The sequence below is a fragment of the Falco rusticolus genome, chromosome 6 (genome assembly GCF_015220075.1).
Source record: "Falco rusticolus isolate bFalRus1 chromosome 6, bFalRus1.pri, whole genome shotgun sequence".
Classification (NCBI taxonomy): Eukaryota; Metazoa; Chordata; class Aves; order Falconiformes; family Falconidae; genus Falco; species Falco rusticolus.
This window is the reverse complement of record NC_051192.1, coordinates 81,811,845-81,827,643: the sequence shown is the minus strand read 5'-3', so window position 1 is coordinate 81,827,643 and position 15,799 is coordinate 81,811,845. Positions and strand designations below refer to the sequence as shown.

The window sequence follows — 15,799 nt, the reverse complement described above, 5'->3', positions numbered from 1 at the left end:
GTTAAGGTACATAGAAAATCCCACTGAAGTATCCCTATGTATAAAATGCTCTTAAAAACTAATCAGGAGCTTTCAAAAAATTAAAAGTCACTACAGTTAATGATTCTTTTAAATATCAGTTTGTATTAATTGCTAATTCTGGTGCTTATTCAACTTGAAATACTGTCTCAGGTGCATCACCCCGATAGGAAAGCCTATTTCAGTGGATATGGTGGATCAAAATACATTATGCAGCCATGGCTGGGAAAAAAATCTAGCCTCATGATTGATGTACTTAAGTGTTTGTACATGTAAAGTACATTTAGAAAACATACTTCCTTTTTAAACTTGAGCAAACAGATACCAGGATAAAACTCATGTACCTTTTTTCCTATGATGAAATAAAACATTGCTAAGCATGTTTTGAGTAATTAATTTCATTATAAGCAAACATACTGCATGTTCAGTTTACTGTAACTCAGGGCAGGCATTAAATTCCTTCCACATTTGGTTTAAATATAGCCTGGCTTCAGCAAGGAATAGCAAAGGTTCTGCACATCAAACATCTTGCCCTTTTACAGAGGGCAGAGGAAGAAACTAAACAGTTAAGAACTGTACTTACAATTAATGGTAACCTTAATTTTAGGGAATAGAGCTAAATAAAGGCCAACAGGAACCAAAATATTTCTGGGGAGAGCTGTTATAAATAAATCCTTCAATACTTTGATAGCTCTCTCTACAAAAACACGCATTGCACTGCTTTCACATGATACATGCAAAGGAAGAGTTAATCTAAATTTTTGCATATGGACAGATACGTCAAGAAACCTACTTTGGCTCACTACGAATTTCATTCTTAATGTTCTCTCTTAACTCTACTTGCTACCATAAGAATAAAGTAAAAACAACAACAACAACAAAAAAAACCCAAAGGAGGCATAAAAACTTTATTAAGAAAATGTGTAGGATTTGAGAGTTTCTACAAGAACTTGTTTCTTCTGTTTTCTTTTCCCTTTATCTCAAAGACAGCAAACACTTTACAAGAAGCATAAGCAGTAGCATTCTGGATTCTTTCCTGCAGAGTCATTGAATCTGGGGAGCTCACCAGATGACTGTCTATGTGGCCTCCCCATTCTTTTGTTTCTTCTTCTCTTATTAATAAAGGTTTTCCCAATGACTGGCCAAACAGTCGACAGACTTCTTGAGCTTTCTGCCGCGTGTTTCCAACAGCAGCGACACATACTCGACGGCTGAGAGGTAGAAACAGCAGCACAATAACAAGCAGGGCCAACTGATGTACAAGTATTCCCTGCCAAGCGGGGTTTTTTTTTTAATGCCTCAGCTTTTGTAACTGCGTAGCTGTGAGGCACATCGCCTTCCCCCAGTTGCTGAGTGATTGTTTAGGAGTTTGAGGGGGGAGCGTGTGGAAAAAATGTCAGCATCCTCATCAGCTACGACCAAGCATTTCTAACACCTACATGTTGCAGGCATCTGGCATGTGATGCTGAGCCAGAGTTCACCCTCTGCTCCAGGCATTTGGGTGGCCCAGCTGTAAAGCATACTGGCACCTGTTTAACCTGGTCTGATCACTGGAAATCACTGGTCTGATTTCCAGACTCCTGCATAGATACCTTGGAGATACACTTCTGACATCTCTAGAACTGTTAGCAGCAGCTAGTTGAGCTTGTTTCTTGGACCAGGCATAATTCTTTCCTTTAAAGAGGCAAAACCCAAGCCAAGACTAGATTTCCCTCTTCCTTCCACTAATGTCAATGGGAAAAGCAGGACTTTGAATAGCTAATGCCTAAAATATCAAGACTGTGAGCTTCAAAGCAGCATGTTTCAATGCTGAGCAAGCACTGTACGTGGTTCTTTTCAGATCATGTCAGCAGCTAAGAGTAATGGGAATTGGCAAGGGTACTTAGGTAACACGCTTGTACCTGCATGAATAAATACAAATTAAATCTACATGTGCTGATGTAACCAAAGTCAAATTCTGTTGACCTAACATTCACAGCAAATTATACTTCCAATGGAAATCACTGGGAAAATATTTTTTATTACATTCTGCACAGGGACACAAGCTCTATCTTCTGGGCTGAACAGCGTTAATTTATATTTAAAACAAATACTGAAATCTTTGAACATGAATTTTAATAGGTATGAAAAAACCTATTTGCTCCCATTACAAACAGTATAAATAATGTATTTATATCAACTGTTATCTGAGGCTGTAAAATTTGTGGTGCGAGAGAACTTACCGAAGGGTGTCTATGGCTTCTGGTGTATGGTAGAAATGAGGTGGACTGATGGTAACAGAGGTTCCTAACTTTTCAATGAGTAGATTGCAAACATTCTGCATTTTTCCAAAATCGCTGAATACAATACAGACCTGGGAGTGAACACAGACATCACACAGGTAATTTTTTTCATTTTCCCCCTATGATTCAACACTTGTATTTAGATCAGTATAAAGCCAGATAACGTACAAGCTCATAAAACTTACTAGTCCTGTATATAATTCCAACATTTATTTACTTAGAACACTTTTATATAGCCCTAGAGACTATCATTAGGTTTGCAACAGAAGTTCACAAAAATGGTTTAAAATTGAGGATTAAGAAATGCTCTTTTGTGAGGAAGTTCGGCATTCTTGGTATGTAGACAATTTGAAGAATGAATGTGCTCTTTGGAACATGTGACTAGATGCATCCTCGTTTTTCCTTTTTTAGATTACTAGATGTTAATTATGCATAAGACCAAGCAAAATTATGTGGGAAACGTTGTGCAGGAAGGAAAATTACATTTTAATTCCAAATATCAGGTTCAAGAAACCTAAACTATTAGATTAAATGAAGCCTAGCCCAGTCCAGCTTGCAGTGGGCTGAACAGATTGACTTCAGTGCCTACAGAGAACTGGTCACTTCAGACTTGGATTAAAAACGATTTGAACATCTAGTTGTCTGTGGCTCTGGCAATAAGCATTAAATAGAGATGCATCAGGTTTTCAAGTGCTTTCCCAAGTGCTACAAAGCAGGCATCACTATCAGCCCTGGATCCAGAGCCCTAGGGCCTTCCCCAGCCAGGCAGCAGCTTTCCAGGCAGGAGCCAGTCTTTTTCTGTGGCATAGTGCAGCTGCCAGGAGTGAAGCAATGACGCCGAGCTGCTGCAGCATTCAGGAATCAGGAATCTTGGGTCCTAAATCCTTTCTAGAAGAACTAAACCCTCATCTTCACTTCCTGGTACAGTGCCATCACCAAGTCAGGCTCCCCTTCTCGCCTATCCCTGACTCTTTTCTTTTTGCAAAATAATACAGGTTCAATAGGAAGGGAATTAAAAAAACTGTGGTAAAGAAAATTCCACTGCTAACCCCTGTGACCTTCAGTCAGCCCTGTGATTGCTGCGGTCCATGCAGCAATCCATCCGAGTGAAGGTATATGGTACAGAAATCCAAGTTAGTGCACGTCAGCTGCAGTGCAGTAGCTTCCTCTGTGCATACTATAGAGTTACCTTGTGGAAAATGAGATAATTCAAGGAAGTTGAATCTCTCAGTGAGAGATGAGGGGGCTACTTCATACACAGGGTAAGGCAAAAAAAATGGATATTGACAGTTATCACAGAGCAATTAACGCCCACGCCTTGCTACCCTTGGTAGCCTCTCAGGCAGTACATGTACCTCATCCTGGCTTGAATCCTTGCACTGACTCAGTAGCTCTTCACACAGCTGAGCCAAAACTGGGCTTAAGGCCTTCAAAACTAACCGAGATGGAGTGGCAGGGCAATTCCATCTTCTACACGGACAAAGGGTCATGCCTGTTGTGCAAAACTCTACCAAGTCTGCATCTTCATCTCAGGTGCATGCCCTTTACCGGTAACTTGGGGACTGGATCACTTTCTGAAAGACTGAAGATGAAACTAAACCTAGATTTCTTTCTTCAGTGGGAGTTCTTGCCATATATAAAAAGCATACATCTTCTTGTGCTGTTTTGCCAGGAAACTGTCATAGTTGTATTTTGTGGAAAGTTGAAAGTCTCACTATGAGCACTGTCATAGTGTTTTCCAGATTGCTGTGTTTACAAGATTACCTCCCCCAAGGGGATGAAACAAAAGAATGACCAAACAAAAGAACTGTGGGTCTTAAGCAAGAGATAAGCTGCTCAGGCTGGGGCAGTTCTGGGCGCTCAGGAACTTTGTTAAAGCAGCAGCAAGTAATCAGGTACCCTCAGGGGCAAAAAACAACTAACTTTGAATTTTCCTCCTAAAAATCAGTCTTCATTTAGAGAGCTATCCAATAAATTCCACTTACATTTACAGAGGATACCTGAGCATTAAAATGCAAAGCTGTGTTTCAATTTCTTCAATTATGATTAAGGTTTAAAAAGTGTGGAAAAAGTAATATGTGGGTATACAAAACCACTTATGGACATTATGAGGTTTGAATAAGGCTGTAAAGGACAAGAAGTTATGCTTTATAAGGAGGCAGGTGTATTAAGAAATACACAAAACCAACATAATCTTCATCCCATGAAACAGTCATGCAATAAATGACTTATTATGATTAAGATATTAGAGCTTTGTGATCTCATACACAACTTCCTTCTTCTGCATGTTTTCCTTTGTTATAAAATGAATTAAAGTTTATCTCCTTACAGCTGAAAGCATATCCTGAATTCTTAATTATACCTTCAAAATAGCTATTTGTCTGGGAATTTCTTCTGTTCTCTAAAAACTCTTACAGTACACAAATGGTACAAAGAGTTTGCAGAATGAAATAATGCGTGACTTCCATGATTTCATATATAATACAAATATAACGGCAAATTCTTTAGTGAAGAAGTAAGCAGAAGTTAATTTTAAATTAATTTATATTGCTGAAGTATGCAAACATGCTGGTCAATGGAACTTCATTGGTTTATGAAGCTGCACTAATGAAACAAGTACATACATAAAGGGAGAAGCAAGGAGAAACTAATCTCTGCATAAAGAGCAACCAACTTAAGTGCACAGGGCAGCCAAAACAGCAGTACTATGGCTAGATTTTTCAAGTTCTGACACTCAGGTCCTAGGCAACCATACCGTTTTTAAACAGCAATTACAGCTGGTCCAAGCTGCCTACAAATGAACACTAAATCTATGTAATTAGCTTTCAACGTTGTACGTTGAAATTAATAGCAGAAGGGAGATGATTGGTTAAGTTACCACTTAAGACTGAAGTTGTAACCTTAAGCTTGTCTGTAGCCTAAATGATAATTCAATATAATTTTATTAATTGTTAAGTGCAGCTCATCTAAAAAACATGGTTATTTAAGCTCTCATGGTAGTAGGCATCTACATTACGAAGTTAAAGTCACTCAAAACATGACATTGATACATACTATTTAAGTATTTTAAGACTCATTTTGAAACCCAAAATTTTGTTCTCCAAATTCGGAATTATTCCTGTATTTATTAGTTTTATTTAGATCAGAATATGCCTTAAAACAAGCAAACTAAAGAGGCTGAACCCTGTTTTAGGAGACTGTAAATAACAGTTCTATGAAACAGTTACCATTTTATGACAGGCTTCCAAGTTTACTTAGTAAGAATCTGTAAATTTGCTGGGTAGTGATTAAAGTTTGATGCTCTAAAAAGATCCACTGGCTGAAAACACAACATTTCCCTCAGTGAATGTTTCCAGCACATTTATTTCCTACTATAGCACAAAGGTGCAAAAATATACTCCCTTAAGCTGCTTCTGAAGTAAATAGGATTATTCCCACATTATTTAGCAGCACTTTTTACCTACAGAAGTCCAAGTCAATTACCTAGGAAACAATTAGCTTTGCTTTACTTGCAGCAAGCTGATGGCAGAGTCATGTAGAATAGACCAAAGTCCAGGTGCTGTTCAGCTGTGGCTTAAGCAGATCTAGATTAGGGCTGCCACAGCACTGTTGTCTCCCATCCAGTCTTGTCCTCTGCCTTGCATTGCCTCCAGTTCAAGGAGCTAAAATAATGGAAAAAATAAAAGCTAATCTGGAAAGACAAGAAGTTATTAACTGGAGCAGCTTTCTGAACTGACCTATCCACCTAAGTACAACTCCTTGCAAGAAGACAGGAAGGGTTACGGGTGCAGGAGAGTGCAGAATCTTGGGCTTGCTTATACTGCCACAGAATGACAACTGAGGAGCTCCAGAACCAAGTATTGCCTTCCGCAGCATCGTGTGACATTTAAAAAGCACACATCCATCTTAGAAGAAAAGAATTCTTTCTATATTACAGTAGCAGAACACAAGATCTGCACACAACAGAAGACTGCTGCTGAACTCTGCTTTAAACTGCAGTCCTCCAATAGTTTCTTTGGACTATGCTGCCTTTAATGAAGAGAGCACCTACTCCTCAGCAGGAGGAAAGAGAGTATGCAGATTTTCATTGGTCCTCGCTACATTTCTTGGGTTTTTTTTTATTTATTATTATTTTTGGTTAAGTTGAATACATACCTCTGCTTCCATTTGGTAAGTATTTTCTACTCTACTAAAATCCTCTGTTACAGTCATATTTTCTTCCTAAAACAAAGTACAAGAATATCTTAAAAGACAGAAATTAAACATCTGTTGGAAATGTATGTACATTTTGTCCTGTGAAAGTTGAACTGTTTTGGCTTATTACTTATGACTTAGCAACAGAAATTAGGAATTTTCTAAGCTAACCTCTTCAGTTAAAAACTAGCTGGATGTTGAAGAATTCTTGACATTTTTTAAAGTCAATTATACAGTAGTTCTATAATGTAATTTCACTGCTATTCACTTGAAGAGAACAATTAGGTCTTACAAGTGACTGCTAGCTAGAAGCTGTGTGTCTCAGTGTGTAACTGTAAATTCACCTGGTTCAAAAAACTAGATGCTTCAATTGTTTCCAGAAAGTTAGTATGTGAAAAGTGCTTTTCAGGCCCTTATGTTAAGATATTTCGACAGTAGTGGCTTGTAGCAAGGTGATGTGAACAATGACTGAGCAGTGGTTGTTCTGGCACAATGGTGACCCTTAAAAGAGGCTATGCCACCAGTGACACTGCTGCATTAACCGCAGCTACATTATTCAACATATGGCTACACAGAGCACTAGCAAATCCTGCAAGACTGGTATATAAGCTACTGAACTAAGATACAGAATAACTCCAGTGACATCTGAATATTTGACCAGCTTGCTAGCAGTCTAACAACCACATTTCTTTCACCCACTTCCCCTCTTTGGTAAACAATTTGGATTAACAATTTATTGCAAAAGTACTATAACACAACACACACACACACACAGTTTACAACTGTAAATGTATCTTTTCATTTAATACACAAAAACTGTAGGGAAGCACATACTAACCCTTCTATAATTACTGAAAGAGTTTTTTATTTACTAAATTTATTTGCATCAGAAAACAGTATTTTCCTTCAGTATTGACACATTTCAAAAGATGCTTTAGGTCAGAATATTTCCTACAGAGACTGAAATCTCCAAGTTTATCATGTAGCACGCATGCATCAGTTTTATATAAATTACATTAATCATGAGAAGCATTTTCCTTTTAAAATATCATATGGAAATTAGATCCATAATTACCATTGCACAGCAGGCTACAAGAAACAAATTTTGACATTTCAATTTTATGATTGATTGGCAGTACTCAAATTCAAGCACAACAGTCCTATTTTTGGATAATCTCTTCTAGTAAGTGTGAGGACCAGGGCCAGTTAGTCACTAAAACCTGTATTTCCCCTTTTACAGTCATAGGTTTGAGGTACTTCAGCAGCATGGGTGGCTGAGGTTTGCCAAAGAGTGATCAAGTCAGTCCAGCAACAGCAACTCATTTAATTTACAAAATGGAGCAAATCTTACTATTTATGATAGAATCCAATTACAACTGACAAGAAAGATTTTTTTTTTCTAGAGCTCTTACATATCTTATAGAAATAACCACACAGAAAAGCTTTCTTCTACAATTCATATTTTACAGAAATAACTATGCTTTAGAGTAAACATAGAAAAAATGTGTTTGCTTTCCCTTGTCCCCACTCGTGAATCCTTTTTAAAAAAGTTCTCTTTCATGCCGAGTGGATCCAAGTATTCCGATTTGATTTTGCCCTCCACAAGGTTCCTGTGTATTTAAGGACAGTGCCACCCAGTGGCTCCGGGAGCTATTGCAAGATCAATGCAATAGGAGTGAAAGGTCATTTTGTGCCACATATTCTAAAATTTCCCTCATAGCCGATTTTTATCTCACCAGATTTGACAGTAGCTGTATGTGTTATTGAAGATAAATGGACGAAATAATTGCTGAATTCATAACAAGGTGGCCTCCTGTGATACATCTTCTGTTAGATACTTTGTTCCTGTTTGGGAGTGTGTTTAGACAAAGATAATGGAAAAAACAGGTAGGTGACAAGAGAATTTTAAACTGGAATCCAGACTTCAACTACATCAAAAGCAAAAGTCTTTTTTTCCTACTGTGTATGTCTAGCGTTCATATTTTGGCTGAGGAACTATCCATTTGATTGCAATATCCACAGGAAAAATAGTTTCAAGTGTGACTTCAGCAAAGCTACACTTCTGATATGTCAGGTATTCTGGACTTCTGGAATAGAATAGAAGTCTCCACTTTCTAAATCTGTGGGCCAAGAATCACAGTAGGAAAATTAAATGAATATAATATTATCATTATGTGATAACTCAATTACTCCAGAAGCCATTGAGCAGTTAACAGAATCGCACTTCCATTCTGCTTATATAGCCTATTTTCTGAGCCAACAGTGACATAAACCATCGATCACTGCTGCAGGTACTCTAAAAAAAAATAAATGCAAAAGACAATCAATATCTCATTGGGCTTATAATATCAAGTCTAGAACTGTGCTTTGCCTTATATTTTCCTTCTTTTCAACAATATATCCCTTCCTCCTACCTATCTACTACTCCTGAACCATATCTTCACAGAACCGTTGTGGCCACCCTCACAACACCATCACTGTTTACAGGAGTGACTGCTGCTTTCCCCAGAAGAGAATAGGGAGAAAACTAAAGAGATAAGTTGCAAAAGCACACTTCAAGGAGACAGCTATACAACAATAAGGTGTGAGAAAAGCCTATCTGCCGATAAAGTTGTATGTTCTGCTCCTGGTTACGCGGTTAACAAAACTGAGACCTTTTTATGCAACACCAGACCAGCCTTAGTAAGGGAAAGCGTTTATAGTTTGGAAATGTACACTTATGCACTGTTGTCATAAGTTACACTGGTATGTGTAGTTACAAATAAAAAAATCTGGAGACACCTGGAAACCTACCTTACTATTTACTTTTGCAGTACATTTGCACTGATATAGCCAATATAGCTTCACATTAAGAAAAATATATTCCAACAACAAAAAGAATTAGCTTCTTCCACCTGAATATAGCTTTTTTGTTCTTAGTACTAAATAAATGGTTAATGAGAGTCTTGGTATATGGTCATATCTCCTAACAGTCTATCCATCGTAGCATCCCCAGACAGTTAAGGATGATCAGCACCTACCGTCAGTGCACACCCCAGCTGGGCATCGGGTACCTCTGCTCCAGCCTTTCATCGCCTCACTCTGCCTGTTCTGTTTGGTATGAGAGGAACAGAATGACGACCTAAAAATCTACAGCAAGGAAGTTTCTGCTGCTTAACATACATTCAAGAAATAACAGAAGTATACATAACAGTTATTTTAAGAAAGGTAAAAAGCAGATTTGTACTCAGCAACTGTAAGGATGCTTTGGGGGTATTTCTTAAAATATGTGGCAGTCTAAAAACCATGAGGACTTACGCAGGTTTCTACCTTTCTTATTCAAGGATATATTGAAATTGCAAGATTTTGCAACTGAGTGAGCAAAACATAAAAATCTCTTTTTCACCAACTGTATGGATATGCATCCATAACTGTGACTCCTAAATAACAGTTTTGAATTATGGAGAATCTTGCACATATATCAAATTACATATCCCAGTACAAACTCTTAAGCCAGAGATCACTGGATATAGTTTGTTAAATGACACGCTGATCAGTATGACAAATATTATCAGTTATTTTTAAACAAGATGGCCAATGCCAATTGTTAGATACAGTGATTAAAGAAAACAAGTGTCATCATCACACCACTCCCCAAATAAATCATGGGTGGTAAATATAAAGCCAGTTTTCTTCTAGAGAAAAAGAAAAAAACATTACTTTTGAGCAGCTGGACCAAGTAAGAGATTGGTTTCCCCATTGCTTTTACTTTCCCTGCAGCCTTCAAAGCAGAGTCTGTGCTCTGAAGTGCTGCATATACTTACAGCACTCTATAAATAAATGCTACTATGTGCATCTATTTCTGATTAAAATCCTGTGTAAATATATATGGAAATTAGGTGTTGCCCCCAGGCATCCTGACAAGCTGCTAATGCAAGCTCCTGCTGCTGCAGAGGTTACGCACTTCTGATCTCACAGACTTCCTACAATAGCAACAACAAGCGTTAAGGAAATTATTCTACAGATTAATTAAAAATAAATATATAGACTAGGCAGCTGATTTCTAAAGAGGCCTTAGATAAGCTTGCAACAACTAGAACCATATGGAGATTGTGAAGAGTTATTAATTTTACAGTGGCCTAGAATGGTATTAGCTACAAGTGATGTTAGCAAATGCAGTTAAGAACAAATTGTCAGCAGTGAGAGTTGTTAGTAGAAAAGCCACAAGGCAAATAAAAGCTCCAGCAGTGGAGTGATTTAAAATTGGATGGAACAAAGCACTAAAAATTATACCACAGGGAACTACTCTGGAAAAAAAAAAAGTAACTTCATGTTGTTTTTCTCAGAGTTCCCCAGAGCTAACACTTTGCTAACACTGAGAAACCCACAACTTAAGCAGCATTTCACAGTCCCTCAAATAAGTAGAAAGAACATCTCCATTCTCTAATGCACGGCACCTCTGAAACAGCAAAAGATTACTATGAAATTATTATAATAAGACACTGAATGCTCTCACATCATAAAGACAGTTCACTCTCCGCCTAGGTTACACCACCGCCGCTTACTTGCTCCCATTACAGTTCAGAACCAGCTGCATATAGCCAAATAAAACCATTTGTCTGTCCAGGTCATACTTCATTTTGCAATTATTTTTTCTACCCTGGAGCAGCGTGCACAGCCCATCTAACACATGCTCACTTACTTAACATCCTGCCTACTCCTTTTGTGTGCCATCACCATGTCAAATGCTCCATACTATCCTAATTCAATAAGGCTCATGCTAAAACTGGAAGTTGGTTATTCAGATTCACAGTAGGGTAAATATCTGTAACTACCTTATCTAATCTATCCACATTCTGAAGAGCTATTTAATTGTAGTCAGGATGAAAATACCCCCTGATATGATAGCTCACCATAATATTGGGTACAAAGCATATTGTCTCCTCTACTAATAAAAATAAATGTATGAGCAGTTGCCTTCTCTTCTCCCGTTCCTCCTCTTAAAATTCACAAGACTTTAAAATCCTGTTAACTCACTTAATAGAAACTGAAGGCATTCAACCTGTAATCCCATACAAAAATGCACCATTTCTGACTGAACAAGTCATTCTGATGGCCATGGAATCGTGCTCCCTGTGACAAACACACACCCAGCCATGCATTCAGGAAAAACATAGGGAGCAGGATCATGGACCTAGCCCACATATCCAGCAGCCTCCATGTGTCCTTGCCATCTAGTCCCATAACTGCAATACGAGACTTTAAACCAGGGGTTAAGGGGTCTTTTTTATTGCCTTCTTTATTCCTGAACAAATGCTTTATTTAGCTACTACAGAAACAGAGATATCATCACTATCAGTTCTAGAAGAAAACCGTACATCCTATTTTGTGGGGGGAAAAAAAAGTTGGAGTCAGCACCTATCTTCAAATGCATGCAGCATTTCAGATGTGCTTACAGTGATGTTGCATGCCCACATTACTGTTTACGCCAAGTAGCTTACTTTCTTACTTTGCACTTACTAACACTGAATTGCACTGTAACATCATGCAGTATCATGAAACCCTTCTGCAGTTCCTCCTTTTTTACTACATTGAGTAATTTGGTGTTGATAGCAAACTCCGTCATCTCCCTTCTTTCCAGCTCATTTGTGAACACACTAAAAAGGCACAAACTTCAGGGGAACTTCAATGGTAAGTAACTTTTCAAAAGCAACCACTTATTCCACCAAAGATCAGCTTTGGTCTCTTCAAGAGTCCTAGGTGTGGAACGCCGTCTAAAACTGTTTTATAAAATCCAAAAAGCATCAGCAGAACAATTGCTAGAAGAAGTATCACCCTTATGGAGCATTTACAATGTAGACAAGGCCTTAAAGGTAGGACAATGCCTTTCTCACCATCATAAAATGACTTCTTGAGGCCAAAAAAACCTTGTTATGGTAAAGGAACTTTCTGAGGCCACAAGGGGCTCCCATCACTTCAGCTATCTTGATCACATCTTACGTTTTTTCATACCTCTCCAAGTGGAACAAGAAAAAAAAGAGAGGAAGAAGATCTGTTGGCATTTGTCACTAAGCTATGGTAAGGACATAGTTATACTGACACACACATGTATAGGTTAAGTTATGCTGCTGTGTACCCCTGCTCAGTTCCATCACGTGAGGATGCTGTATTACATGAACAGTTGAAACAGTCGAAGCAGGATGGTTTTCAGACGCAAAACAAGCAACCCTTGGGTCAGCCCGAGGAACTCCATTCCACCTTTTCTGCCAAGGCTGGCAAAGCCGCAACCTCCCCAAGTCAGGCAGGGTTCCACAGCGGTGCCGCAGCGGCCGCTGCATTCCCAGGGCGGAGGCCCGGAGGCCCAAACCCCGTCACTCCTGCCTCCCGCCGGCCCGGCCGGGGGACGCAGCGCCCTTCGCAGCGGTGCCGGGGCCCCTCTGCGGGCGCCCGTCCCCTCGGGCGGCCCCCGCCCGGCCGCCCCTGCTCCCGCGGCCGCAGGAAGGCACCTCACCGCGCAGGCCGCCCCCCGCCGACCGGGCGGTGCCGGCCGCCCCCCGCAGCTGAGGGGAGCTGCCCCGCCCGCTCCTCCGCTCGCCTTCCCGCTCGGCGCCCGGCCCCACAGAGGACCCCGCGCCCGGCGCTGCAGGCGGGGCAGCGGCTCTCACCGGGACGCCGCGCTGGCGGGCGCTCTGGGCGATGTACTCCAGCCGGCGGGCCACGCTGCTCCGCGCCGCCCCGGCCGCCCCTTTCCGGCTGCCCAGCCGCAGCGACACCCGCGCCCGGTCCGGCCCGGCGCTCAGCTCCGCGCTGCCGCTTACGTGCACCTCCCGCCCGGACAGCGCCGGGGGGCCGCTGCGTCCCGCCGGGGCCGGGGCCTCTGCCGGGGCCGGGACGAGCTCCGCGAAGACGCGGGCGGGGGGCGGTGCGGGCAGCGCCATGGCGGCGGGCCCCTCGGGCACCATGGCAACCAACGCCGGCGCGCCCGTTGCACCCTGGGAGGCGCCCACGTGACGCCCCCCTTCAGCTCCCTACCGCCACCGCCCGGCTGCCAGAGCGAGGCTGCTCGCGGCCGTGGCGGGCTCCGAGGGCGCGGCTGCGGCGGCGCCGGAACGGGGCTGGGGCGGGCGGCTGGGCCAGGCGAGGTGTGGGTGCGCGTCCTCTGAGGAAAAGCAGTCCCTTTTCTACCGTTTTTGACCTATTATCATATCTTTCCATTATGTTAACGTCTGGCCCAACTTGCGGGTGTGAGGAGGAGGGCTGTAGTGGCTGGCTCCGGAGGGAGGGCTGGGCGGTGGGGTGCTGCAGCATGGCTTCTGCTGGTGGCGGGGATGGTTAAAAGCCATTCTAAGGTCAGTGCTGCTGGTCCTCTGTGGGGGGGTCTTGGAGCACTCATGGCGGCTTTGCTGATGTCTGCTGGCCAGGTCCTGCTAACGATGCCCTCTGCAGAGGGTTGCAGTTCGGCTTCTCTGGGAATCACAGGTTGCTTGAGGTGAGAGGAGACCTCTTGAGAGGGGCTCCAGCTCCTGGCCCAAGCAGGGTCAGCCAGAGCAGATTGCCCAGGACCATGTTTGCTTGAGTTTTGATGTTTCAAAGGATGGAGACTCCAGAACTTCTCTGGGCAGCCCATGCCAGTGTTTGACTGCACTCACAGTAAAAGTTTTGTTCTGTTCATATGGAGTTATCATGTGTTTTAGTCTGTGTCCTGTCCTGTCACTGGGCACCACTGAGAAGAGCCTGACTCCCCTGTCTTCTTTCCTTCCCATCCGGCATTTATATACCTTGATAAGGTTCCCCCTAAGCCTTCTTTTCTCCAGGCTATATAGTCCCAGCTCTCTCAGCCCATCCTCACAGGAGAGATGCCTTGGTCCCTTCATCATCTGTATGGCCTTTTGTTGAACTCTCTCCAGTATGTCCATATCTCCTGTGTACTGGGAAGCCCAGAACAGGACACAGCACTCTAGGTGTGCCTCACCAGTGCTGAAAGAAGGGGAAGGATCACCTCCCTTGACCTGCTGGCAACGCTTCTAATCCAGGCCAGGATGCTGTTGGCCAGCTTTGCCATGTGGGTGCATGATCTGCTTGTTGTTTGTCAGTACCCCCAAGTCCTTTTCTGCTTCCTAGCCAGTCAGGCCATAGCGTGCACTAGTGCACGGGGTTGTTCCTCTCCAGACACAGGGTCTGGCATTTCCACTTGATTAACTTCACGAGATGCCTCTCCGTTCAGTTCTCCAGCCTGTCCAAGTGACTGAAATGGCTAGCTCAGTGAACTAGCTCTGTATGTCAGGTCTCATTTGTATGAGGATTTTTGGAAAGGACTCTGGATACATCATCACTGTTTACATGTTTTGTAAACATGTTACAGCAGTTACATGTTTTGATTACCTGAAATCCGGAATCTGGCACTGAGGCTGGAAGCTGATGATACTGTATGCTTATACAAGGTCTTGCAGCCTTCAGAATTCATGTTGCAGACATCAGAAAGTCTGCGTGACATGGTACAGATAAATACTGCTATATCTCCTTCTAGGTAAAAACATGACACGTAAAGACATCAAGACCTGATTTTACAAGTCAGATGCAAATTCCTTGGAGGTGGCAGGAAAAAGAAACATTAAGTGATTTGAAGCCCTGTCTTTTTTCCCCCTCATTAATCTGCTTGGTGTGATGCATGCTTCATGTCCCATCATTAGTGAGTTTCTGTACAAACTTGCTTTCCCATCATTAATATCGCATCTGCCTTAAGAGGTATCTATGACTTCTGCATGCCTCATGACTTTTTGAGTCTTCTGCCTTTGAATCTGTTTTTCTCTCCATATTTGTTGAATACTTAAAGCTTCAAATTAAATGGATTGAACCTGATAGGTACTCATTACCTCTGGAGATGACACTCCGTGTTTCTCAGCATGAATAACCAAAAGTAGAGACACCTAAAATTTTGAGTGTAACTGATCAAAGTGATATGAGAAGACACAGAAGAAGCTTGTAACAGAATCCAGAAATATTGGTGCTTATTCACTTAACGTAAATCAATTTGAGAGCTTACATGAATGAACTCTGGGCACTGCTGACTTTAGGAAATAAAATATAAAAGGAAAATTAGTAGAGGCAATTATAAATGTATATTCCTCAGAAATATTTTTTTTCAGTAAATAGGGAGTTAAAGATGCTTTTGAAAGTAGCCTGTTGCAGCAGTATGTACTCTTTTTAGTTTAGCCAATATGTTTATAGAGTATTTCCTTAAATATGTAACAGTATTAATAGAGACCCTCCACATTTTTAATGCTGCTTGTCAGGAGGTCATCAATACAACTTTTAAAGTGTTGGAT

General features: G+C 41.5%; 1 protein-coding gene across 2 annotated transcripts; it reads right to left on the bottom strand.

Moving 5' to 3' along the window:
* Positions 1-913: 913 nt before the first annotated feature.
* On the bottom strand, positions 914-13,452 carry IRAK1BP1 (interleukin 1 receptor associated kinase 1 binding protein 1). Of its 2 annotated transcripts, XM_037393037.1 has the most exons (4): positions 13,139-13,452; positions 6,456-6,521; positions 2,241-2,371; positions 914-1,229 (listed from the first exon to the last, which is right to left on the bottom strand). In XM_037393037.1, the coding sequence occupies exons 1-4, from the start codon at positions 13,433-13,435 to the stop codon at positions 959-961; spliced, it is 765 nt and encodes a 254-aa protein (XP_037248934.1). In that variant the 5' UTR covers positions 13,436-13,452; the 3' UTR covers positions 914-958. The 2 variants fall into 2 exon arrangements, with proteins under 2 accessions (XP_037248934.1, XP_037248935.1); XM_037393038.1 differs by lacking the exon at positions 6,456-6,521 and having other exon boundaries at positions 13,139-13,445.
* Positions 13,453-15,799: the final 2,347 nt, after the last annotated feature.

Coding starts and splice junctions, on each gene's coding strand:
- IRAK1BP1 (XM_037393037.1), bottom strand. CDS start 13,435: ATGGTGCCCGAGGGGCCCGCCGCCATGGCGCTGCCCGCACCGCCCCCC. Junction 6,522..13,138: donor CCCGCCAGCGCGGCGTCCCG/GTGAGAGCCGCT, acceptor ACTTTGTTTTAG/GAAGAAAATATGACTGTAAC. Junction 2,372..6,455: donor CTTACCAAATGGAAGCAGAG/GTATGTATTCAA, acceptor GTTCACTCCCAG/GTCTGTATTGTATTCAGCGA.